We start from the raw sequence: 26,801 nt of genomic DNA, 5'->3' as shown, positions 1-26,801 counted from the left end.
AACCTTAATGTTTCTCTATTTTCAGAAGGGAAAAGCTATCCATCATTTAGTGAATAAATGTTATTGAGCTTTATTTTGTGCAAGTGCCATCAAGAGCTGCTTCTTTCATTAAAAAAATACAGTCAGTTGAGTTTTTCAGGACTAGGATTAGGCAGTTGGGAAACAGACCTGGTACTCACTGTGTATAGTCTTGTAGCTGGTCCCAGTTTTATGCTGAGGAAAACCAATTTGTTAGGATGCTACAAACTAACTTCATCTGAAATGAAAGAAGGTAAATTAAATTAGCTCAATTCAAGTACGTGATGACATCAGAACGAACAAGAGATGCTTACTTTTTAACCTACTGACCATCAGAATGAACAAGAGATGCTTATATTTTAACCTAATGACATCAGAATAAGCAAAAGAGGTTTATTTTTAACCTAATTTTGCTTTTGTTATACATTTATATGGTTCAAAAAAATCAAAGTGCTACAAAAAGATATACACGATAAGTCTTCCTCCTAATCTGGTTCCCATTCACTCTAATTCTCCTCATACTCTAAGAATAATCATTTCTACTGGTTGCAAAAATAGAAAAAAATTTACCTTGAAATTAGAAATTAGCAACTAGGATTTTGGCTCTTTTTCAGTTTTGTATCATTATGCATCTTTTATTGCTCCACTGTAAGCAGTGAATTAATCAGACCTTTTGTCTGACCGTGACTGCTGGGTTCCCATTCTGTTTAATGCATATAGTGTCTTTCACCTCTTTCGCCCCTACCGTAAATAATTAACTTTGTCTTACCATACTTGTTTCATGCCTCCCCATTGGTGCAGTATTCTTCTGGAAAGTGATGGTTCCTCTAGAAAAGTGGGGGAAGAAAGTAAGTGGAAAAAATTCTTGGTAAAAGTGCGTCTTGCCGAATAAGTTAAGATTTTAAAGAGGCAATGCAATAGCTGATTATTTTACCTTTTCTATTCAAATTGCACATTTACAAATTTAAAAGTAACTTTGACTTTAAACATGTCACTTATTTTAAAAGTAAAAAGTTTCCTTTTCTTAAATCAACAATCTTTTTATAGTGATTATTAAAAATCAAGTTAGCATTTTTTCTGAGAATACATTATTAATCAAAAGAATTTGAGCTAAACACAATTCTAATTCTACCCTTTGTAAATTTAGTGTTCTATATTTAATTTTTTTTGGTATTTATATTACTTGTATCTTGATGCATGCTGAGAATTAAAAGGAAGTGAGATAAAAATTTAAAAATTTTTTCACTGCTAAGACTTTGAACCCTACATAGTCACTCCTGCAGCTTTGCACCTTGAGTCATTAAATTCTATTTTTCAGAATTGGTTCCTGTGGTGGGTCTGTCCCCACTGTGGTCCTAGGTTGGTGGTGGGTAAAAGTAGTGGTTGACTCGGATGCCTTATACAGAAGATTATTATACTTAACTAAGGCAGGAAATGTTAGTTAGAACTTGTGATTGTGTAATACTACCCCTTACTTGCAGACGGTTGGGATTTAACAGTTGATTTGTAAATAAATAAATAAGGTCATTTGTGAGCTTTCTATGAGCAAGTGTACTAGTGTTTTGTTTTTAGCAGCTAATAGAGTGAAAGATCTCTAAGAGCTTGAGATAAATAGTTAATTCAGACATTTATGATATTTTATCTCCCTGCTCCCATGATGAGAAAATTCCAAAATAAAGAACTTGATGTTTCCCTTCTGATCTAAGTTATCTTTGGTTGGTACATCTGATCATGCACTCATAGGTAGCACAGATTTTTAGAGTGGGAAGATATTCTTAAGAGATGAGGAACTGTGACCCAGAGAAGGTAATTTGCATGAAGTCCCAGGACTAGACAGATTTCTCTTGTTTAAATGCAGTTTGCAAGATTTTGTTGTACTGCCCAATCTGTACTTTCCAGAAACATCTTAAACCAGAACATCTGGTTTAAATCACTGACTTACGAGTGGAAATGAGGTCAGAAAGGGGATGAACTGGGAAGGGAGTGTTAGTGGAGGGAGAAGAGAGAGTATGGTGAGCAGTCATGGAGAGGGGTCCTTATTCCCCATATTTAAAATTTTCAAGAGCCTGGGATTGCAGGACTTCACTTTTTTAACTGAAGTTCCTCTTGGTTGTCCATAGGAGGAGGTCATTATTATTCACAGGTGTTCTGAGGCCTAAATCTATATTAAATTTTAGGAGTGTTTCAGTTCCTAGGAGAGCATGTACAAATGGCTTAGGTTGTCTTTCCATCTTTTGGTGTGTAGGGAGGAGTGCCAAGGCACTGTGTTTTTTTAATTTAAAAACATGAATTCTTAAGAATTTTATGGTAAAAAGAACCATAGCATGGGGGGCCCAGATAGATTCCTGTCAGTTGTCCTCAAAGCCACATGACTAAACCTAGTCTTTTTGTACTCACTCTTTCAACACCCTCAACTGCCCCCTCCCCCCAGGAAAAACAAATCAAAAACAGATTAAAAAATTGCTAGTAACTTTTCTTTTTCCTAAAGTTGAGTTTTTATAGAGAAGAATACTCAAATGAAGGTACAGTTTTTCTCTCTTCTATTTCATACCTGAATTATACTTACAGACCTACATGACAAGGTTTAGTAAAATGCTTTGTGGTACATAGTATGGTTGACCACAAGGGTTATGATTATTTTCACCCTTTGTAAATATATCCCCAAATTGACTTCTGTCCTAGTCGTCCAGTGAATTTGTTTATGTCATATTCAATGTTTGTATACTTTTATGCTTATGACAGAATTCGGTCAATTCTATCATAAATTCTGCCTTTCCAAAAGAAATACATATGAAATTCTTAGGAGAAAAAATATTCCCTTAGACATGTCTGTTTTTACTAGATATGACTAAAATAAAATGATTACTTATAACCTGCTGTGTTCCTGAAAAAAATTTAAGATGGCTCTTTCAGTTGTTATTATTACTTTTTTTAATTAATTTTTTTTTTGAGATGGAGCTTCACTCGTTACCCAGGCTGGAGTGCAATGGCGCGATCTTGGCTCACTGCAACCTCCACCTCCTGGGCTCAGGCAATTCTCCTGCCTCAGTCTCCTGAGTAGCTGGGATTACAGGCACGTGCCACCGTGTCCAGCTAATTTTTTGTGTTTTTAGTAGAGACGGGGTTTCACCATGGTGACCAGGATGGTCTCGATCTCTTGACCTTGTGATCCACCCGCCTCGGCCTCCCAAAGTGCTGGGATTACAGGCGTGAGCCACCGCGCCGGGCCTCAGTTGTTATTTTAAATCTCTGAAATTGTCTAAAAGTAATGCTATTAAAAACTTTGGTAACTTATTGAAGTGCAGCTTCATTCAAAATTGGCCATTGGTTTCTTTTAGGGGAAAATGAACATCTCTTAATTTTAACTTCTTGATGGTGTCACACCTCCCACTGAGCGGTGAATTACTCACTTCCTGAGAATTATGTTCTTTCCTTGCAGTACTGGCTATTTGAGCTTTATTAAGGAGAAAAAAAGAAATGACTTTTTGAGGATGCTGAGTAGACAAAAGGAACGTTTTTCCATTGTGTTTCAAATCATTTTTGGGTATTGGAGAATAAAAACAGTCATTTTTGTTAGTGTAGATTGTGATTTTGATTCCTGGAGCTTATATTCTCTGCAGTATTAACCAAAGTCAAAACTGACAAGGCAGAGATTTGCTGACTATTGTAGGAGATTAGTAGAATCTTTAGCAACTCTCCTTGGTAAAAGACAAATCTTGTTTCATTTGCTGTAAAACAATGAGGTTTGGAGTCAACAAACGTGAGATCAAATTAGGTTTCTAGGAGTAAGTTCCTGTTTCTTACTTTGTAATATTAAATGACATTTAAATTTGAGATTCAGTGATGTAAGGAGGGGGAAAGTAGCTAAAACAGAACCTAACATGCAGGAAATACATGTCAGTTGAATCTGGTTTCCTAAGAAGAGCCTTTAATGCTAGAGTAGACATAAAAATTTCTGATCTTCATTTCCCTTTGAATTTAGATTTTTGAAATGTAACAAATACCGATTGGTTTATCACTGAAAATAAAAGTGTGTTAGGAAAATGGTTTATTAACAGGTTTTAAATGTAACATTTTTACACTGGCATAATTCTTCTCCAGGATGTGCACACACTTCCTAAGTAAGAGTTTGTGATTAAAAGAAGACTTATACCTAGATAACTTGTGTTAGATCCTGAAGGCTACCCAGTTCTCTGAGGTTAGGAGTTGCCTGGCCTCAGATTCTTTTAAAAAGTTATTGATTCAGGCTTGCTACTTTGGGAAGCTAAAGTTGACCTTTGCATTATTTTTGAAGGCAAGGTTTGGTGCACAAATTAATGTAAGACATGATAGAAGAGATTTACTGATATTTGAACCATTTGAGAATCTAAGCACTTAAAAAATACCACTTATCTTCTTCTAATTACCAGTGGATTTTGAAATAGATCCTCTTATGACTCTGCCTTTTATTGACAGCTACCATAGTTACATATAACTCAATAATAAAAATATTTTATTTTCAATTTTTTCAGTAATTTAGTTTACTTCTTTTTCATTGCTGTAGCTGAGAATTTGCTATTTAGAGCCTTAGATAGCCAAGGATTCAACAGGAGGATAATGTGTGTCTGTTTAGATGGGGAAGGAGGGATTCTATCTTTTGAATAGGTGCTTTGGTACCGTTGTGTACCTTGAGACTAACTATGCATGCTGCCAATGCTTATTTGTGATAGTGCTGGATCTTCTTTGAATTGGAAGTCAGGATGGTCCTGGTGCCCCCGTGTGGAAAACTGGTGGTGCAACACCTTTAAGAACCCCAGTTTTACAGGATTGGAAACTGAAGGAAGCTAGGACATTGCCTAAAATTTTAGAGGTTGACTTTGTGCTTTGATGGATTAACTCTGTAAGAGTCAGTTTCCTACAGCAAAAAGGATAGATGGTCTTTGAACATGCTAAATAGAGACTTAAGAGAGGGCCAGTGTTATATTGTTCTCTGTGCTTTTATGTATTTTAAAAAATTTACTGAAATACTTATATATATTTAAAGTGATTAGTCTGTTGTTTCAGCTTTTCCTGGTGTATCCTGGGAGATTTTATGCTAGTTTCAAGCTAGTCCTCATGAATCCTGGGTGTAAACAATAAGATGAGACCCATTTATTCTATCCTGCATCTTCTTCCAGGTGAGGGATGGTAAGGGAACTAAGAATGAGGAATAGCAGGGAAGGTCAGAAAACACTTCTAAATTATATTACTTTGAGGGATTTATTTGTAGAATTAAAATTAAATTGCTAGATTAACATTTTCAATTGTTTTTTCCAACCAGTAATTCCAAGTTTTTCGGACTAATTAAATATAGTGAAACATCATCCAGTGTGTACATTTCAAAAAAGATGTAAAAGAACTGTGATTTGTGGCACCACATACTAATGAGGCTTCCGTGAAGTGGGAAAGGCTTTGGCAAGGCTGAAGTAGATGAATGTTGATAGTGGAAAGGCTGATAATGAGGCATGTGACCTGCTGAAGACATTAAACATATTCTGGCTTGAGCAATTTTACCAGTTTTCACAGTTTTAGCAATAGGGAACCCAATTCTACTCTGTTTAGCAACAGAGTAGAATTAACTGAAGATTTGCATGCAAGATGCTGCATTTTGACAGAAATGAGAATTGTGGTGTGGTGACAATATTTTTAAGGCCTTCATAGGACTGACTACCTCAGCTATTGTATGTTAATGCTGTAACTTCTTCTCTGTCTTACTTTGTATCATGGTATTTCAACTTTTGCAAAGAAAGTAATTGTGGGATTTCTTTCCAAAAGGACACTGAAGCCATGAAGAGAGCATTGGCCTCCATAGACTCCAAACTGAACCAGGCCAAAGGTTGGCTCCGTGACCCTAGTGCCTCCCCAGGTAACCCTTTAGTTCTACTTTTCCAGTAGATACAACAATAAGCTAAAAACCAAGCAAATGAAAGAAAGAAATTCTCTCATAATCTTAAAATCTGAGAGAACTACTGTAACATTACGGGGCATACCCCATTATCTCATAGTTTTGAGTCACTGAAGCAAGTACTAGGCCTTAAAAGGATGAAGGGCATAGATTCTATCACCTCTAATCATGGAGGAATAAGTCAGACTGAGCTGGGCATTCTTTGCAAAATTATTGGTTATCCCCTTCCCTGAATCAAAAAGGTATTTATTTTGAATAAAAGCTCTTATTTTTCAATTCCCATTGAGCAGACTTCTATTTATGTCAACAGAGTACTTAATTAAATAGATTAAATCATGATGGCAATAAGAATTGGAAAGTGAAGTTGACCATGAAGATAAGACCCAAATAGGTTATTGAACTAGGCTTTATTGATTTTCTAATCTAATATTTATTGTGTTTTAGATTAATATTTGAATGAATATAAAAACCTAATGGAGGTTGGAGGTGCTAAATACTATTAAATTGTTAGGAATCTATTTTCATCATCCATATTCTTACCACAAGCTACTTATTATCTCCAAATAGATATGGTTCCAAGTATCTTTTTAGCAGTGTCTATGGCTGAAACCTTACCCTATGGTTTAAGGGCACTGCTTGGCTGTTAGCTATCAGATATGTTGCTTTCTATTCACTTGTGTTGTTTAAAATCATCCATTCCATCGTGAATGAAATGGCTTGTAAAGTATCCTCTCTAAATAATGAATGTATCAACAATGTAGATATTGAATGTTTCTTTATTTTAGGGGATGCTGGCGAGCAGGCCATCAGACAGATCTTAGATGAAGCTGGAAAAGTTGGTGAACTCTGTGCAGGCAAAGAACGCAGGGAGATTCTGGGAACCTGCAAAATGCTAGGGCAGATGACTGATCAAGTGGCTGACCTCCGTGCCAGGTAAAGTTCCTCTGCCCTTATAGAGCAGTAACTCACTCCTAATAGGTTGATTCAGAAAGCAAGTCTCTGCCAGTTTTGGGTTATCTCTTTGGCTAGTAGATAACAAAGATATTATAATCTATTAAATTCTTTTGAGATGGAGGTGATCTTTCCTTTTGCTGACTGACTTCCCCGCCCCCCCCATTATTATTATTTTTTTGAGGTACGATTTTGACTCACTGCAACCTCGACCTCCCAGGTTCAAGAGATTCTTCTGCCTCAGCCTCCTGGGTAGCTGGGATTACAAGTGCCTGCCTTCACACCTGGCTAATTTTTGTATTTTTAGTAGAGATGGAGTTTTGCCAGGCTGGTCTTGAACTCCTGGCCTTGGGTGATCCATCTGCCTCAGCCTCCCAAAGTGCTGGAATTACAGGCATGTGAGCCACCATGCCTGGCCTGATTTTATTAAAAACATGTTTTAAGTTATTTATTTATTTAGAGATGGAGTCTTGCTTTGTTGCCCAGGCTGGGATGCAGTGGTGTGATCTTGGCTTACTGTAACCACTGTCTCCCAGGCTTAAGCAGTTCTCCTGCCTCGACCTCCCAAGTAGCTGGGATTACAGGCATGTGCTGCCATGCTGGCCAATTTTTTGTATTTTTAGTTTTTTTAATAGAGACAGGGTTTCACTGTATTGGCCAGGCTGGTCTCAAACTCTCAGGTGATCCACGCACCTCAGCTTCCCAAAGTGCTGTGATTACAGGCATGAGCCACCATGCCCAGCCAAATATTTTATTTTTAATGACATGGTCTTGCTCTGTCACCCAGGCTAAAGTGCAGTGGCATGATCGTAGTTCACTGTAACTTTAAACTCCTGGGCTCAAGCAATGTTTCTTCTTCACCCTCCTGAGTAGCTAGAACTATAGGCATGTGCTACTGTGCTTGGCTAGTTTTTTAATATTTTGTAGATAGGGTCTTATGCTGTGTGGTCACAAACTCCTGGCCTCAAATGATCCTCCCAAAGTGTTGAAATTAAAGGTGTGAGCCACCCCTCCTGGCTCGAACTTTTAAAATACACAAATGCCTAATCATAAAGTTGAAACTTGTTCTGTAACTGAAACTGAAACACAAATCTAGTTTTTAATTTTCTAGCCATAGGCTTATGAAAATAAGGGGCAGTGGTGAAATCTGGCATGGGTAAATACATTTTACGAAGGATAGGGAGAAAGAAACAGAGTGAAAACACTGGAATTATTTCACATAATAAAAAAATTAGTTAACTAGGTTATCCTCTAAGTTGGCAGTTTCTGGGCTTTTGTGAGTTGCTTTTCCATTATTTATTCATTTTCATAATTATTTACCTACTTTTACCCTCCTAAAGTCTTGGCCTTGAGAGCTCTTCTCCCCATAAACTAAATAAACCTAGTTTGCTGTTGAGAAAACTCAGTATCATATAAATTTGTTTGGAATTCATACAAATGAACTCATACCTAGAGTTAATGAAATTCTAAAAGATCCTCTTCTTTTTTGACACGGAGTTTTGCTCTTGTTGCCCAAGCTGGAGTGCAATGGCGTGATCTCGGCTCACTGCAACTTCCACCTCCCAGGTTCAAGCAATTCTCCTGCCTCAGCTTCCTGAGTACCTGAGATTACAGGCATGCACCACCATGCCTGGCTAATTTTTGTATTTTTAATAGAGATGGGGTTTTGCCAGGTTGGAAACCTAAACTCCTGACCTCAGGTGATCTGACTGCCTCGGCCTCCCAAAGTGCTGGGATTACAGGTGTGAGCCACCACGCCTGGTCAAGAATGCAGATCTTAAAAGGAGTGGTTCTGAATCTTTTTTGGACCAAGATTACTTCTATCATCTGATGAAAGCATTCATCCTTACCTAAAAAGATGCATATAAACATACCCATACAACATGATGCCTAATTTCTAGAGGTTCATGGATTGCCTGTAGCTCTGGAAGCTCCAGGAATTTCAGGTTGAGTCTCTATCTTGAAGGGGAGAGAAACAGCTTAAATAAATGTGATTTCTGAGTTCAGTGAATCTTTTCTCCTGCTGAGAAGCAGTCTCCTCTGTCAAGAGCATGGCAAGGACTTTGTAAAAAGGACAAAAAGAAGTTTTGTTCTCATTCAGAGAAATGCCAGTGCAGTTTGACAAGATTCTTGGCTCTTCTAATTTCTCACTTTTGGGTCTTTTGTCTGCAACCTTTTCCCAGTGTGGTAGCCAGTTTTCACTTGGAATTCTCAAATGCACAGTTGTATGTGTTTAGAGAAAGATGAGTATGAGCAAGAGAATGAGGTAGTTATTGTAGGGGTTCTACCATTAATCTGTAAAGAGAAAAGGCTAGAACAGTGAAGAGTAACTATGGACCTACTTCACAGTGGGGCCTGCAATATCCTTTCCTGATGAAAGATTAGAAAGTTATCTCCCTGTAGTCCTTTCTTAAGTGTACCCAGCTGTTTAATATTTTAGTGGCTGAAATGCAGTAACAGTTTCTTCTTGATATTCTATTCAGTCACACAGGGTTTCTAGGTTGTTATGTATATTTTTACCCCCATGGGACTCAATTTCTATTTTGAATGAAAAAACCGTATAGCTCATAAATAGTTTTACTTTTTCATAGTTGGATGCTTTTAGAAAAAAAATTTCTAAATTTCTAGCTTCAGAGAAGTTATTATTTTGTAATATAGAGTTGGACTCTTTTACCAAAAAGATCTCTTATCATGAAGTAGTAGATTTTAAGAAAAAAAGCAAATTAAATCCTAAAGACTATATTTCCTAAAAGTCTTCCCCTCTTCTGCCACATAAAAGGAAGGCCTCAACTTCAAGGCAAAGGTGTATATATACCTTTTATATACCCGGCAATAAGTCAATGAATTTGTTACCTCAAGTTTTGGTATAGCTAAAAACAGAAGAATTTTTAAAAGAGGCTAGATAGGCTGGGCACTTTGGGAGGCCAAGGCAGGTACATCATTTGAGGTTGGGAGTTCAACAGGTTGGGTTGGCCAACATGGTGAAACCCCATCTCTACTAAAAATACAAAAATTAGCCAAGCGTGGTGGCACATACCTGTAATCCCAGCTTCTCAGGAGGCTGAGGCAGGAGAATTGCTTAAACCTGGGAGGTAGAGGTTGCAATGAGCCAAGATCATGCCACTGCATTCCAGCCTGGACAACAGTGAGACTCCATCTTAAAAAAATTTTTTTAGAAAAACCACAGAGGCTAGATAGATGAATGATCAATACTATTTTGAAGGGAAATAAAGGCATTTTGGAGTTTATCCTAAAGCTAGAAGCTCTGATTAGGATAATCAGCCATGCCATTCTACCAAATGGTAAAGTTGCTGCCTGTATCATTGGGTTTACCAGGCTGCTTGGATTAAAACAATCTGGATTGTAAAATGAGGGCAAATCATACTTTGTGACTTGGAAAGTAAATAAGGAAAACAAGTAAACAGGGAAAGTAAATAGAGAAACAAGTTTTCACGAACTCACATCATTTTGGTAGTAATAGCATACCATTTCTGAGAGAGGAAAATAGTGAAATCAGTTCCTTTGGAACTTGAGGAGAAACAGTGGTTTCCTATTGCTATGTGCTTTTTTCCCTCTCAGTATTAGCTAGTTTTGATATTTATAGATTGCCTAGGATGGAGGGTAGACATTTAACATTGTCGTTAGGTTCATTATAAAAATGATGATAATTCAGTAATAATAGTAGGTTATGTATTTGTATAGCTATATTGACAGTGTTTTCAAGCATATTATTTTGATGCTTGAAGCCACTCCATAAAATAAGTGGGGAAAATGTGTTACCTACCTACATTATATGTTACCTTCATTATGTAAGTTAGAAAATGGAAACCCAGGGAGGTTAAACATCATAAACAGGGTTCCACAGGTACCAAGAGTAAAGATTTGAACACAGATCTGCTTGTTCCCAATGTGGTATACTTTCATTAACACTATGTGTACTGCCTCCTGAAACATTTTCAATGTATATTTGCCCATAAGAAGACAATTTAATGGGCCATTTATTTCAGAAGCACACATTACTATGGTAACAAAATCCTCCCTAGAAATAAGATCACCAGCACATTTTCCCACTCAAGTTTAGATCTGATTATGTAATCACTACCAGGAGAAGAATAATTATCAAAATTTGCTGGCTTGGTCTTCATAGTGGTTATGCAGTTCTGTGAAGCTGATGTGCATTTTTAAAAGAAAAAGTATGTGATTTGGGCATCTTGCTTTGTTTATGTCCGTTTTCTTGTGCTGTCCCAAATTTACTGGGGAAAAGGAAAAAGACAAGCAAGTTCACAAAAACCACATGTACTGTGCTATTAGGAATATTTTGTCATTAAGTATTTGAGAGTGTACAATGACAGCATGTGTCTGTTTTGAGCAGAGGACAAGGATCCTCACCAGTGGCCATGCAAAAAGCCCAGCAGGTATCTCAGGGTCTGGATGTGCTCACAGCAAAAGTGGAAAATGCAGCTCGCAAGCTCGAAGCCATGACCAACTCAAAGCAGAGCATTGCAAAGAAGATTGATGCTGCTCAGGTAGTGATGGTGACTTTCAGGAGGGGTGGGAAATAAAAGAGAGAAATATTTCATAAACATCCTATCTTTCTTCTCTCTCTCTTATCATTTACTGTAGTTGGATAATGGTTTCTAAGTGATGAGTGACTTCTAGCAGTTGCCAATGTTAACACCTCCTTTACTGCTACAGATTTAAATAAACATTTATCTATATTTTGAAATAATGATGTTAATTTACATTACTTCAATTAGGTAAAAGTAAGCTCTCAGAGTACCAAGAGAATTTTAGTTCCCGATATAGACTGCAGTACATTGAAACTATTCCTTGTCCCAGAATTCACAACTCTGGTCATTGCAATATTTAGGGGTTAAAGTTTTCTGATACTGCTCTACTGTAAAATGATTTTCAAGCATTTCACAACACATGTTTGAGGAAATTAGGAACTAATAAGGTATGGTCAATTCAAAGATAAAATAAAGCTTGGGAAGGTATTTTATTCTAATGGGCATGAAAAAATTGAGAGTTCATCTTATCTAAAAACCTCTGTGGAATAATAAGGATCAGCATTATAAAATGATTACTGGTGTATTACTTTTGCAATACTTCTGGCCTTGTTAAGTTTAGTAAAATGGGGTTCATTAGTAGATCACAGCATGCTGCTTCTCCGTTTTCTCTATGTAGAACTGGCTTGCAGATCCAAATGGTGGACCGGAAGGAGAAGAGCAGATTCGAGGGGCTTTGGCTGAAGCTCGGAAAATAGCAGAATTATGTGATGATCCTAAAGAAAGAGATGACATTCTACGTTCCCTTGGAGAAATATCTGCTCTGACTTCTAAATTAGCAGATCTACGAAGACAGTATGTATTTAACCCTTTAATTAACCTTTTATATTTTTTCTTCTCTCTTTTTCTCTTTCCCTTCCCTCTCCTTATCATTCTTTCTTCCCCCAAGAACATATATAATTCAAGGTTATTTGTGTGTATGATGCTCCTCCACTATATTCTCACTGATTCTAGGTCAGATGTTAATTTGTTGTATCAATCATGTAACTGAGGTTTAATGATTTGTTGCTGGTCACATAGTTATAAATTGATAAATTTAGGATGCTAAGAACTCCTTTTTCAAAATGCTTTTTAAATTTCTAAGCTAGGGCTTTCCTCGATATATCATGTTGGTGACCTATCTGCTCCCCATACGTAACACAAAAATAATTTTAGTGGCTAGCTATTGAAAGACTCCTATATATATATATATATAGCAGGGAAGAAGCATAGTAAGTTACTTTCTTTCCCCAGCAGTGTTATTTTGTAAGTAGCAATTATAGGAAATACTTAAATTATATTTCCTGGATGATTCTTTTCATAACAATAGCCTTGCCACAGCCTCCTCTCTTAAAGGCTCTTGTGGCACCTATTTTGATGATATTGAAAAGGGGTAGTTCCTCTTTTTTCTTTTTTGAGATAAGGTCTCACTCTACCACCCACGCTGGAGTGCAGCAGCCTGACTTTGCCTCATTGCAGCTTTGAACTCCTGGGCTCAAGCCATCCTTCCACCTCAGCCTCCCAAGTAGCTGGGACTACAGCACTTGCCATCATGCCTGGCTAATTTAAAAAAAATTTTTTTTTTTTTTTTTTGAGACAGAGTTAACGCTGTTGTTACCCAGGCTGGAGTGTAATGGCGCGATCTCGGCTCACCGCAACCTCCACCTCCTGGGTTCAGGCAATTCTTCTGCCTCAGCTACTCAGCCTCCTGAGTAGCTGGGATTACAGGCATGCGCCACCATACCCAGCTGATGTTTTGTATTTTTAGTAGAGACTGGGTTTCACCATGTTGACCAGGATGGTCTCGATCTCTTGACCTTGTGATCCACCCGCCTCGGCCTCCCAAAGTGCTGGGATTACAGGCTTGAGCCACCACGCCCGGCCTAATTTTTACATTTTTTATGGAGACAGGGTCTCGCTATGTTGTCAGTGCTAGTCTCAAACTCAAGGGCTGAAGCAGTCCTCCCACCTCAGCTTTCCAAAGTTTTGGGATTACAGGCATGAGCCACTGCACCTAACTACTTCCTTCTTTCAATAGATATTTTTCTCTCTTAAGAAAAAAACCCCTGCAACACATGCTAAAATAGCACCAAGGAAGGGTTTAATGTCAAAAGTAAAAGTTGCTTAGGACCTAATGTAAATCCATATACACATATACACACTAGGTACTCTTTAATGTTTCTTGATGATGAAGAGGTAATGAATGGTAATGGTGGCTAACAGCAGACCTTCATATGTGGTCATTCATGCCATCATTACTTAATACTACAGCACACACATAAACATACATCGACATAACCTCTTGCCAGGAGTAGGCATGATCAGAATCATGTTAAATACACTCTTTGTTCAGCTTTATAAAGGAGAATGTTATAAAAATTTAGAATCATAAATGAACCCCTAATTATCCAGGCCTGGTGGTGGGTACTTGTAACCCCAGCTACTTGGATGCTGAGGCAGGAGAATCACTTGAGAGCCCAAGAAATGGAGGTTGCTATGAGCCGAGAACGTGCCACTGCACTCCAGCCTGGGCGACAGAGCAAGACTCTGTCTCAAAAAAAAAAACACAAAAAACAATAAACAGAGAGTATCTAAACTGGCTGTTCTGACAGATGGGCTATTATTTTTATGTTTACAGATGAGACAGATAAAGTTAGCCCAAAGATTACCTCTCTATGGCTGAGGGGATCTGTAATGGAAAATGAGTCAGATTCTATGTATTTTCATAATGGTTAGAATCTGAAGTCTTTGGAATAAGGTTTTGGGGGCAATTATTGCCCTTTGTGATATAATTGTGATTTTTTATTACTGTGTTGATACTTGTGAGGTTCTTTGGTTAGAGGGACCCAGTCTAGTAACAAGCGGAGGATTATTGAAGATAGACAGATGCACCTCATCAAACCCAACAGCTTGAACTGTGGCCAGATGTTGTGGCAACTGGAAGCCCTTTCTTTACCTCTTAGTCACGATGTGGGATCCTCTATGTCAGTTTCACCCTGTGTGTTGACCCCACCCCAAACATAATTAATCAGAATCTCTTTTGATGGTGGATTTAACAACCTGTATTTAAAAATAAGCTCTCCAGTGACTTTTCTTCACACGGAACTTTGAGAACCACCAGAATCTAATTAAGTGCTTTGTCTGACTGTGGGTATGTTGTCCTTGAGGTAGATAACTACCCAGTTTAATCAGTTATGGCAAGGACTGGGGATTATGTGATACCAAATATATAGTAGTTTAAGAATAAAGGCCGGGCACAGTGGCTCATGCCTATAATTTCAGCACTTGGGGAGGCTGAGGTGGGTGTATCACCTGAGGTTAGGAGTTAGAGACCAGCATGGCCAACATGGTGAAACCCTGCTTCTACTAAAAATATAAAAATTAGCTGGGTGTGGTGACGGGGGCCTGTAATCCTATGTACTTGGAAGGCTGAAGCAGGAGAATCACTTGAACCCGAGAGGTGGAGGTTGCAGTGAGCAGAGATCATGCCACTGCACTCCAGACTGGGCGATACAGCGGGACTCCATCTCAAAAAAAAGAAAAGAAAAAAAGGAGTGAAGACTCTGAAGTCACAGTGCTAGGTTTGAATCTGACTCTATCAAAGTCAGTAATGGGACAATGGGCAAGTTATCCAACCTCATACATCCTTTTTATTTCCTTGCTAATGAGGACAATACTGTTATTTACATCATAGGGTCATTGTAAGGATTAAATAATATAAGACAAGTGCTTACAGTCAGGTGTGGTAAGTCATGCCTGTAATCCCAGCATAAGACTTTGGGAGGCCCAGATGGTGGGATCACTTTAACCCAGGAGTTCAAGACCAGCTTTGGAAACATAGGGAGAATGTTTCCTATGTTTACAAAATATTTTTAAAAAATCAGCCAGGTGTGCTGGCACATGCCTGTAGTCCCAGCTACCTGGAAGGCTGAGGCAGGAGGATTGCTGCAATGAGCCTTAGGAAGTCAAGCCTGCAGTGAGCCATGATCACACCACTGCATTCCAGCTGGGGTGATGGAGCAAAACCCATCTCAAAACAAAAAACACAATAAAAAATTGCTTTCAATGGTACCTGGCAGAATTAGGACTCAAAAGATAGTACTACTACTAGTTCAACTATAACTACTTCAGCCGCTCCTACAACGAACATGGCTGCCTGGGCCCACCCAGTTCCAGAGGAAACTAATGTTATCAGAGGTGGCAGGCAGAGGGTACAGTTAACTTAGTGATGATTGATTGAGCTCAGCTAACCACATGATTGATTTGAGTTTTACTGATGCTAACTCATATTTAATGTCTTAAGTAGGACAAAATAATTTGAATGTAAACTATTAATTTCTTATGTAAGGCCCAAATAAATAAAGCACTCCTTTCAAACCAAATTAATAAATAGCAATCATCAGCAATTTGTCCAAATCATTAGCATTTGTTATTAGCAGCTAAGTGATTTCAATGTAAATAGTGTTTATGTGTGACAGGATGGCTTTTTCTCTGCAGGGGGAAAGGAGATTCCCCAGAGGCTCGAGCCTTGGCCAAACAAGTAGCCACGGCCCTGCAGAACCTGCAGACCAAAACCAACCGGGCTGTGGCCAACAGCAGACCTGCCAAAGCAGCTGTACACCTTGAGGGCAAGATCGAGCAAGCACAGCGGTGGATTGATAATCCCACAGTGGATGACCGCGGAGTCGGTAAGGGCAGCAGTGCACTTAACCCTCATTAAATTGGTCTCAGTGCAAATAAGCAAGTTGTTGATAGGGGTCCTGTAACATCTGTAATTAGGTATAGAAAGGATTCTTTAGCCACTGATAAATAACTGTGATTCCATTTCCAAATGCAGCCAATAAAATTCCTGTGATGTAATCAAGAAGTGGGCAGGCATGGTGGCTCCTATTTGTAATCCCAGTGCTTTGGGAGGCTAAGGTGGGAGGATCACTTGCGCCCAGGAGTTTGAGACCAGTCCTAAACATAGCAAGACCTTTTCTTTACAAAAATAAAGAATTAGCTGGGCATAGTGATGCTCACCTGTAGTCACACCTTCCTAGCTACTTGGGAGGCTGAAATGGGAGGATCGCTTGAGACCAGGAGTTCCAGGCTGTAGTGAGCTGTGATCATACCACTGTATTCTAACCTCAGTGACAGAGAGAGATATGTCTCTTTAAAAAAAGAAAAGACAAAATTCTAAGTTAGTTGTTAGTTATACCCAGTGTTGTGAGGAGTTGGACAATTGGGTACATGTATAATTTACTGGAGAAATAAATTAGGACAAACTGTTTAAATTTGGTATTAGATATCAAAAGCTTTAAACAAAGTTCATACCTATTGATTCAGGAAATTAAGGGATTTTTTTTTCTAAGAAATAATTAGAGATCTAAGAAGTTGCATACAGGAATATATGTATACAGTATACATGTTTAATAAGAACTGAATGGTGAAATAATTATGATATAAATATATGATAATATATATAAATATATGATAATAAATATATGATAAATAAATATAAAATATTACATAGATTTTAAATCATGATTTTAAAAAATAGTGAAATAAAAATAATTAAAGTGTTAAATAAAAATAATTGGCTGGGTGTGGTGGCTCATGCCTATAATCTCAGCACTTCAGGAGGCTGATGTGGGTGGATTGCCTGAGCTCAGGGGTTCAAGACCAGCCTAGGCAACATAGTGAGACCTCATCTCTCTCTCTAAAAAAAAAAAAAAATTAACCAGGTGTGGTGGTGTACACTTGTAGTTCCAGCTACTTGACAGGCTGTGGTGGGAGGGATTGCTTGAGCCTGGAGATCAAGGCTTCAGTGAGCTGTTGTTGTGCCACTGCACTCCAGCCTGGGTGATAGAGCAAGATGCCACACCATACCACACCACAGAATGGCATTGCAATTGTCTCCTCTGTGTCTATGTAACTTTCATTGTTTTTCTCCTGGTCCAGGTCAGGCTGCCATCCGGGGGCTTGTGGCCGAAGGGCATCGTCTGGCTAATGTCATGATGGGGCCTTATCGGCAAGATCTTCTTGCCAAGTGTGACCGAGTGGACCAGCTGACAGCCCAGCTGGCTGACCTGGCTGCCAGAGGGGAAGGGGAGAGTCCTCAGGCACGAGTACTTGCATCTCAGCTCCAAGACTCCTTAAAGGTAGAAGTCAGGAGCATGTCTCACTTTACTTTTTACGCTTCTTATTTTTGAAAGACAAGGGAAGGAAGAGAGAGTTTTGAAAAATACATAATTTCTGGGGTCTAGGGAAAGTGAAAAGAGAGTGACCAAGGATATAAGGAAATTTAGAGCTTATTAGGAGAGAGCTTGCTGGTATATAGTAGCAACTACATTTGTGTTTTCCAAATTCTACTCAGTCAAGAGCCCTTTTGTGATTTTTGCTCTATCTGCATATCATCTGTCCTTTTATTTAGCCAATATTTTTCTTAAAATGGACTCCTTTTTAAAACTTAAATTTATTTCAAACAAAATGCTGTGGGCTGGCATGGTGGTGCACGCCTCTAATCCCAGCTACTTGGGAGGCTGAGGTGGGAGAATCACTCGAACCTGGGAGACAGAGGTTGCAGTGAGCCGAGATCATGCCACGGCACTCCAGCCTGGGTGACAGAGCGAGACTCCATTTCAAATAAATAAATAAATAAATAAGTAAAAAAAACCTTTGTAACAATCCTGAAATCTTGGGTTGTATTTTTTCTATTCTTTAAAAGAAATGGATAATTATTAAAATAAAAACATTTGCTCATGTAACACCTAAAATTATCTCAGGTACCACCAGCCAGTCTATGCCACCCACCTTGGGAAACAGTGAGGGTGATGGAGATTTCTTTGTATTAAATCCGGAAAACTTAAATTGGACTAAATGTGATAACTATGAAAAACAGCTTTTTCATGGCTTCTAAGAATACTCTTATTTAGACCTACATTGAGAAATTGATACATATATTTGTTACTGAGTTTTTCTAGAAAACTTTAAAAATCTGGGTGAAAAAATTCCTTTTCTTGATTTAATTCCTCTCAAGACAATAAATTGGTTAGAAATTTGGCACTACATCCACCAAACAATCCTTACAGTTACTGTGATCTTTATCAGGCTGCACCAGCACTGGCAATGGTATGGAACTCTAGCTCATCTCTGGGCCTTCTTTGGGCTCAATCTCCTAATTCTCAGTATCATTTCATAGAGGCCACCAAGAAAGGAAGTAGGATTCCTTGATTGAGTGGAACAGTCCTTAGGGACATGTGGGTCATGTCTTACTTCTTCTACTAGACCACTAATGTCTTAGAGGGCAGGATTCATAAATTACAACTGTTCTGTGCTAGCTCAGGGCTTTGTACACAGTTAACAATAAATATTTATTGAAAGAAAGACTGAATGGATGAATGAATATGTAAGTGAAGTATGTAAGGGCATTAGTAGTTATGCTTTGGGGATATATCTGGACATTTTCATATGTAAATAATGTTTTTAAGGATCTAAAAGCTCGGATGCAGGAGGCTATGACTCAGGAAGTGTCAGATGTGTTCAGCGATACCACAACTCCCATCAAGCTGTTGGCAGTGGCAGCCACAGCCCCTCCTGACGCACCCAATAGGGAAGAGGTGGGTAAATGAGGTCTTCCATTTTTTCTGTTGGCTTGCACTATAGGTATATGTAAAGGTGAAATATGTGATTACAGTAGACATCAGGATCAGTGGCTGGGAAAAGTAGATGAAGGGTGGAAGAGTAGAACAGGGAAAACCCTGTCACCTCTTTAGTCTTCATGTGTATCAGTTAAATATCTTTAGTTGCAAGCAATAGAAGACCTGACCATTAGAGATGAAAACAACTGGGTTTGTTTTCACCACAAACCAAGAAACATGGAAGTGTAGGTAGCTTTGGCATTGGTTCAGCAGCTAAATATCATGAAAGCTGACATTTGTAGGCTTTTCCAGGTCATTTTGGCAGGGTGTGGGATGGCATCATGTTAAAGGCAGGAAGAAATGAAGAATGGGGGTACTTCAGTCACTACTGTGCCTTTTGAGTTAGGATGATCTTTTTAAATTGATGGATGTAATTCTTACACTCAAATTCCTCCCTGTCCCAGCGTGAAGCCAGAGTGCTAACAATAAACAGAATTGCCAGTGATATGCTAGTAAGCCAACTCTCCAGGAAAACAAAAAACCCTGGTTTGTACTGTTTGTTGATTTCCATCATGTAAATACTCCATAGTGGCTGTTTCAACATGAAGTCACTGAAAGCAGAATTGGGAAGAGATGGACATGTTTGGCTCCTGGGAGCTGGCTTACAAGTGGTTTCAGCATACCACTGATCTGGTCCCTATCCATTTCTTTGCCCTTGTGTGGTGCCACTCTTCCCCTCATGCTCTTCTAGCTACAGCTATATGTAACTCCTTGAATTGTATTCCTAGTGTGTGTTTATATGTTCTAACCTTGGGGCCTTTGCACTTGTTTCTTTCAGTCTTCTCCAGATAACTGTATCTATTAGTCCCTTTCTTTCTTCAGCTTTCTACTGAAATGCCACTTTTGGGTGACCACTAAGATAACAACCCCACCCCAACTACTATCCCCATGGATTTCTTAATCTCCATAGCCTACTTTTTTCCTCAGCATATATCAACTTTTTTTTTTCCTAGATGGAGTTTCACTCTTGTTGCCCAGTCTGGAGTGCAATGGTGCAATTTTGGCTCACCACAACCTCTATCTCCTGGGTTTAAGTGATTCTCCTGCCTCGGCCTCTCGAGTAGCTGGAATTACAGGCATGTGCCACCACATCTGGCTAATTTTGTATTTTTAGTAGAGACGGGGTTTCTCCATGATGGTCAGGCTGGTCTCGAACTCCTGACCTCAGATGATCTGCCCGACTTGGCCTCCCAAAATGTGGGAATTAAAGGTGTGAGCCACCATGCACGGCCAGCATTTATAAACATTTAATGTATTTACCCATTTTTTATTTTTTATTTGTCTCCTTCCCATTACCATGAAAGCTCTATGCAGGTAGGGACTTTATTCTGTCATTGCGTTATTCCTACTTCCTGGAACAGTGCCTGCTACATTGTTGGTGTTGAATGAGTGGAAATAGAGGCTTCTCTAGAAACTGTCCAGGAGAGCTTTGCTATGTCTCATTGGTTTGAACTCTGTCTCATGGCCACCCTCGCTGCAAAGGAGATTCAGCTCATTGTTCCCTTAGACTGAGATGATTTGCTATTTTTTTCATTCCAGACTTTTCTTTCAGACTAGTAGATATATCTAGGTGGGCCTCTCCACCTAGAGGCTTCCTCGTTACCTCAGCATATGTTGTCCTTCTGTTCTGTCTTCGAAATTTGTGAATTGTCATTGACTTTTCCCTTCCCCGACCCATTCATACAAATAAACAACTAAGTTATGCTCATTTAATCTCACTTCATTTTCTGTTCATATTGCCACAGCTTGAATTCTGTTCCTAGTCCCCCGCTGCCTATATGACTGCATAGCTCTAACTGGTCTTCTATGACTTTCACTAGGCCATCAATAAAATAAAAATACAACCTGACTCTGACATTCTCCTGCTTAAACCCTTCAGTGGGGCCTGCCCATTCACAGAGGATAAGGCCAGAGCTCTGATCTAGCTCTGACACTTCCTATACTTATTTCCTACAAACCCCTCCCTCTCATTTTTGGCCCTAGCTATACCTAGTTGCCTGTGGCTTCCTGCATAACCTGTCCTTCCCATGTCTTTGTTTTTTCTGTCTAATTATCTTCCCTTTCTTTTTCAGTGAATTCCTTTTTTTTTTTTTTTTGGGCAGGAAGAGAGGGAAGGAGGAAGGGAGGGAGGAAGGAAGGGGGGAGAGAGGGAGGGAGGGAGGGAGGGAAGGAAAGGAAGGAAATCAAGCAATGAGAGAGACATTGCCGACCTGGATCTAGAGGTTTACAAGTTGATTTCTCTCTTTTTTTTTTTTCTTTTTTTTGAGAGAAGGAAAGAAAAAAAAAATGAGTGAAGGAGAGGAAGAAAGAGGAAGAGAAAGAGGGAGGGTGAACAGAAATATTGCTTTATTCTGAAAAAAAAAAAAAAAAAAAGGGTATTAATAATGGCCAATCAATGTTTCATTTAAACCTATGAGTACGTGTGATGTGGTATTGACTAGAATGTATATTTTGTGTATTTGAAGTGGAGAGCTCTATTTATTAAGTTTATTTGTTCTGGATCTGAGTTCGAGTCCTTGATATCCTTATTAATTTTCTGTCTCATTGAATCTAAGTCTCTATGTATCTGGGTGTTAGGATTGTTAGCTCTTGTTGTTGCATTGATCCTTTTACCACTATATCTTTGTTGCTTTAAAATCTATTTTATCCGATACGAGAATTGCAACTCCTGCTTTTTATTTATTTATTTATTTATTTTTGCTCTCCATTTGGTTGGTAAATCTTTCTCCATCCCTTTGTTTTGGGTCTTTGTGTATCCTTGCATGTGAAACAGGTCTGGATGTAACATGCCGTTGGGTTTTGGCTGTGTCTTTTGATTGGGGGATTTAGTCGATTTAAATTTAGGGTTACTGCCATTTGATGTTAACTGGCTGTTTTATCCATTCGTCGATGTAAATTCTTCTTTATGTTGGTGCTCTTTACTTTTTGGTGTATTTTTAGAAAGGCTAATACTGGTTGTTTCTTTCTGTGTGTAATGCCTCTTTCAGAAGCTCTTGTAAAGCAGGCCTGGTGGTAATAAAATCTCTGAGTACTTGCTTGTTCATAAAAGATTTTATTTTTCCTTCATTTGTGAAGCTTAGTTTGGCTGGATATGAAATTCTGGGCTGAAGGTTCTGTTCTTTGAGGATGTTGAATATTGGCCCCCACTCTCTTCTGGCTTGTAGAATTTCTGCTGAGAGATCTGCTGTAAGTCTGATTGGCTTGCCTTTGTGGGTAACCTGACCTTTCTCTCTGGCTGCCCTTAGTATTTTCTCCTTCGTTTCAACCCTGGTGAATTTAACGATTATGTGCCTTGGGGTTGCTCTTCTTGAGGAATATCTTTGTGGTGTTCTCTGTACTACCTGGGGTTGAATATTGACCTGCTTTGCTAGTTTAGGAAAATTTTCCTGAATAATATCCTGAAGGGTATTTTCCAGCTTGGATTCATTCTCTTCGTCGCATTCAGGTACACCTATCAAACGTAAATTTGGTCTTTTCACATAGTCCCACATTTCTTGGAGACTTTGTTCATTCCTTTTTATCCTTTTTTCTCTTATCTTGTCTTCTTGTTTTATTTCATTAAGTTGGACTTTGACCTCTGATATCCTTTCTTCTCCTTGAACAATTCGAGTGTTTAAACCTGTGCATACTTCTCAGAGTTCCTGTATTGCATTCTTCAGTTCCATTAATTCACTTATATTCCTCTCTAAGTTGTCTATTCTCAATAGGATTTCATCAAACTTTTTTTCAAAGTTCCTAGTTTCTTTACGTTGGGCTACAACATGTTCTTTTAACTCACAGAAGTTTCTTATTATCCATTCCCTGAAGCGTGATTCTGTCATTGCGATGTGGTCGTTCTCCATCAAGCCTTGTTCCATTGTTGATGTGGAACTGTGATCATCTTTAGAGGGAGAGGCGTTCTGATTTTGAGTATTCTCAGCCTTTTTACGCTGGTTTCTTCCCATCATTGTAAATTTATCCTCCTGTCGTCTTTGAAATTACCAACTTTCAGATTAGGTCTCTTGATTGGACGTCCAAGTTGTTAGTTTCCAGGGCCAGAACAGCGGCGTTAAGACTGATGGTGCTTCTCTGCCCAGGATTCTCCTGTCTGGCTTCCTTCTTGTGTTTGGAGCCCTGCCTTCCTGGGGCTCCAAACTTCGGTCAGAAGGGGAACCAGTCTCGCTTACTCTGCGCCAAGAGCTGCTGCGCCGAGGTGCAGTCACAGCCGCTGTGCTGGTCTCAGGAGTCATGCTGGGGACCCGTGTGGGTCCTCCAAACCTCGGTGAGAAGGGGAGCCAGCCCTGTTTACTCTGCTCCGAGAGCTGCCGCGCCAAGGTGCAGGTGAAACCGCTGCGTCGGCCACAAGAGTCGCGCTGGAGACCCGTGTGACTCCTCCGCTGGGGATCTTCTGCTCCATGAGCGACCAGAATTTGTCTGAAAGTGTGGCGTCCTCTAGTTCTCTGCGCTTTCACTGAGAGCTGCAATCCCGAGATGTTAGTGATCGGCCATCTTGGATTGTTCCTCCTAGTGAATTCCTATTTATCCTTCATCCTCTTATCCTTTGCTTCCTAGATAGGTTAAGTGCCTTTTCTTTTGCTCCTATAATATCAGTGCTTAGCTCTATTGTACATAGCATACTGTTGTAAATCTGTTTTTGAGTGTTTTTTCCTCACTGGGCTGAGTTCCTTGAGATGAGGATATTGTGTCTTAATCATTTTTCTATCCTCAGCATCTGGCTCAGGGTCTGGCGCAAAGTAGGTGCTCAGTAAATTTTGGTTGAGTGACAAGAAAAGCAAGTTAAGAAGTTAGTTAAGTCAGAACGAGCAGTAGTCAGTGGTCTGGCATTGAGATAGTCAACCAAGGACATTAGGTAGGTAAAAACCCAGGAGAGCCAGAGTGTGGGAGACCAGCTAAGGTAAAAGAACTGAGGCCAGGGGAAGGAGACAAGGAGATCTGGGATTTTAGGCAGAGGTTCTGGGCATTAAATGGCAAGAACCCAAGTAGCTAAATGTAAACAAGAGGCCGGCGGGGGTGGGAAGAGACTTGAGAGGATAGACACAGAACACTAGCAATGATAATGAGAACTTGCTAGTGACCTTTAGAGATTGTCTAGAGCCAGAACTGGTCTCCAAGTTAGGCAGGAGGAGACAAAAAAGGATGCATTCCACCAGGCAGCTCCAGACACGTTCGTGTAGTGTATAAACCTGACCCAGTGCTGTTGGGAGGTATCAGTTCTAATAATGCAGTAAGTAATTCACTGAATGTGAAGACTAAATAAACCCCCATTCTCAAAAGCTTATCTTCTAGTTTGAAGAAGATAAGCTTTTGTAAGAATCAGTTTTAATAATGTTATTCTAACAAATGACCAAAGATCTCTTGCTACTTGAAATAAGTTAATAGTCCCCTTCATAGTATGCAACCTTGCTCAGTGTCCATGTTGAGGGAAACAATAACTTTTTAAAAATTTGAGAGCTGAATGAACAATTAAGTAGATGGTTTTACATTTGGAGTTAATAAAAGTCAGTCATCCTTGCCCTAAGGCCTGAGTGTGAGCACCAGCTATCGTTTTTCCCTTGGAGGTCAAGGGCAGAGTTTTTACATGAATGGTAATGGGATATATGGAGGATGCTGTCCTGGGGAGGCTGGAGCTCAGTTTAGGACTGTGTGGATGTTCTGGGCTTTTAATGTACCCAGCCACCTACAGTAGAGCCTGGAGTGGGTTTGACTGTCTTCTTTAAACTAGAAGATAAGCTTTTGAAAATGGAAGTTGTTTAGTCTTCACATTCAGTGAATTACTTCCTGCAGAGTATATAATGGTCCTGCTTGTACCTGGTAAGTACTGGTTGAACTGAAAATTAAGGGTGTGTGTGTGTGTGCATGTGTCCATTTGCACATGATGGTGATGGCCAAATGTCTCGGGAGATCTATCAGGGCCAGGATTTGGAGTTTGTTGTTTTATTAACTAGGGTTTGATATCATCTATAAAGTCTTTGTTTGAGCAGGTGCTGACTCTGCTTAAAGGAAGAGACTTTTTCTTAGGCTGCCTGACCGATTTTATTGAAATAAGTGTTCTTAATGTGTTTGTTTTTTTCTCAAGGTATTTGATGAGAGAGCAGCTAACTTTGAAAACCATTCAGGAAAGCTTGGTGCCACGGCTGAGAAGGCAGCTGCGGTTGGTACTGCTAATAAATCAACGGTGGAAGGCATTCAGGCCTCAGTGAAGACGGCCCGAGAACTCACACCCCAGGTTGGGTTTTGCTCACTCCTCATATCAGTACTCATCATACAGTGTTCAATAAAGAAAGATAATTGCAGAACAATTTCTATACATTTTGTTTACTTACTGTAAGATGGCATAAAAAACACATATAGGCTGGGCATGGTAGCTCACACCTATAATTGCAGCAGTTTGCGGGGGTGAGGTGAGAGGACTGCATGAGTCCTGGAGTTTGAGATCAGCCTGGGCAAAATAGTAAGACCCTGACTTTACCAAGAAAAAATTAGCTGGGTGTGGTGGCGCATACCTGTGAACCCAGTTACTTGTGAGGCTGAGGTGGGAGGATTACTTGAGCCCAGAAGGTTGAGGCTGCGGTGAGCTTTAATTGCCCCACTGTACTCCAGCCAGAGTAAGACCCTGTCACTGTCTTTATACATTTTCATAACGTTTGAAATTTTTTTTTTCATAAGGACTACTTATTAGTTTTGAAAGTAGAAAAAGTTAGTAAAGCAATCCCCTTGCCACATAGATACTAACTAGGAACATATTTGATAACCTTTTTTTTCCCCCAAAATGGAGTTTTGCTCTTGTTGCCCAGGCTGGGTTGCAATGGTGCTATCTTGGCTCATTGCAACCTCTGCCTCTGACTTCAAGCAATTCTCCTGCCCTAGCCTCCCCAGTAGCTGGGATTACAGGCACCTGCCACCATGCCTGGCTAATTTTTGTATTTTTAGTAGAGACGGGGTTTCACCATGTTGGCCAGGTTGGTCTTGAACTCCTGACCTCGTGATCTGCCCACCTCGGCCTCCCAAAGTGCATGGCTAGTAAGTTTAGGAGCAAAAGAAGATTGGTAAAAGAAAACAAACTGGACAGTTATTAAAAGCCTACTATGTAATAGGTTTTCTTTTTTTTTTTTTTTTTTTTGAGATGGAATCTCACTCTGTTGTCCAGGCTGGAGAGTGCAGTGGCTTGATCTCGGTTTACTGCAACCTCCACCTCCCAGGTTCAAGTGATTCTCCTGCCTTGGCCTCCCCAGTAGCTAGGATTAAACACCACTCCTGGATAATTTTTGTATTTTTAGTAGAGATGGGGTATCACCATGTTGGCCAGGCTGGTCTTGAACTGCTGACCTCAAGTGATCTACCCACCTCAGCCTCCCAAAGTGCTGGGATTACAGGCATGAGCCACTGTGCTCGGCCGAGTCCTCTGTGCTCTTGATGCTTAGTTTCTCATCTGTATAATGAAGCTAACTCCTTCCTAATGGACGTTTTTTGGATTAAGAATACACGTGTACAGCTTGTATCTTACCAGATAGTTAGCAAACGTTAATCCTTTTTTCCCCAAATGCTATAACTGCCTGGTCAGGACCTCTTGAGCAAGTCACTTAAATTTTCTGAGACTTGGTTTTTGCATCTGTAAAGTAGAGATATTAACTGTCCTGCCTCTCTCATGGGGTTGTGGTGAGGATTTTTTTCTTTATATTA

The 26,801-nt window shown here is 39.5% G+C and overlaps 1 protein-coding gene across 4 annotated transcripts in view; it reads left to right on the top strand.

The window, feature by feature from the left end:
- Window positions 1–26,801, top strand: part of VCL (vinculin) — a 125,027-nt gene that overhangs the window by 80,959 nt on the left and 17,267 nt on the right. For 2 of the 4 annotated variants that reach the window (XM_002756214.6, XM_002756213.6), the window contains exons 7-14: window positions 5,812–5,902; window positions 6,727–6,874; window positions 11,265–11,418; window positions 12,080–12,255; window positions 15,937–16,127; window positions 17,383–17,582; window positions 18,912–19,040; window positions 25,198–25,347. In XM_002756214.6, the coding sequence (XP_002756260.3) occupies window positions 5,812–5,902; window positions 6,727–6,874; window positions 11,265–11,418; window positions 12,080–12,255; window positions 15,937–16,127; window positions 17,383–17,582; window positions 18,912–19,040; window positions 25,198–25,347 (1,239 nt within the window). Of the gene's footprint in view, window positions 1–5,808; window positions 5,903–6,726; window positions 6,875–11,264; window positions 11,419–12,079; window positions 12,256–15,936; window positions 16,128–17,382; window positions 17,583–18,911; window positions 19,041–25,197; window positions 25,348–26,801 lie in introns of all 4 variants that reach the window. The other 2 variants (XM_009009687.4, XM_009009686.4) reach the window with 1 other exon arrangement.

The sequence above is a fragment of the Callithrix jacchus genome, chromosome 12, assembly GCF_049354715.1.
Source record: "Callithrix jacchus isolate 240 chromosome 12, calJac240_pri, whole genome shotgun sequence".
In the NCBI taxonomy this organism is placed as follows: Eukaryota; Metazoa; Chordata; class Mammalia; order Primates; family Cebidae; genus Callithrix; species Callithrix jacchus.
The sequence above is the reverse complement of the archived record's forward strand: the minus strand, read 5'-3'. Positions and strand labels throughout refer to the sequence as shown.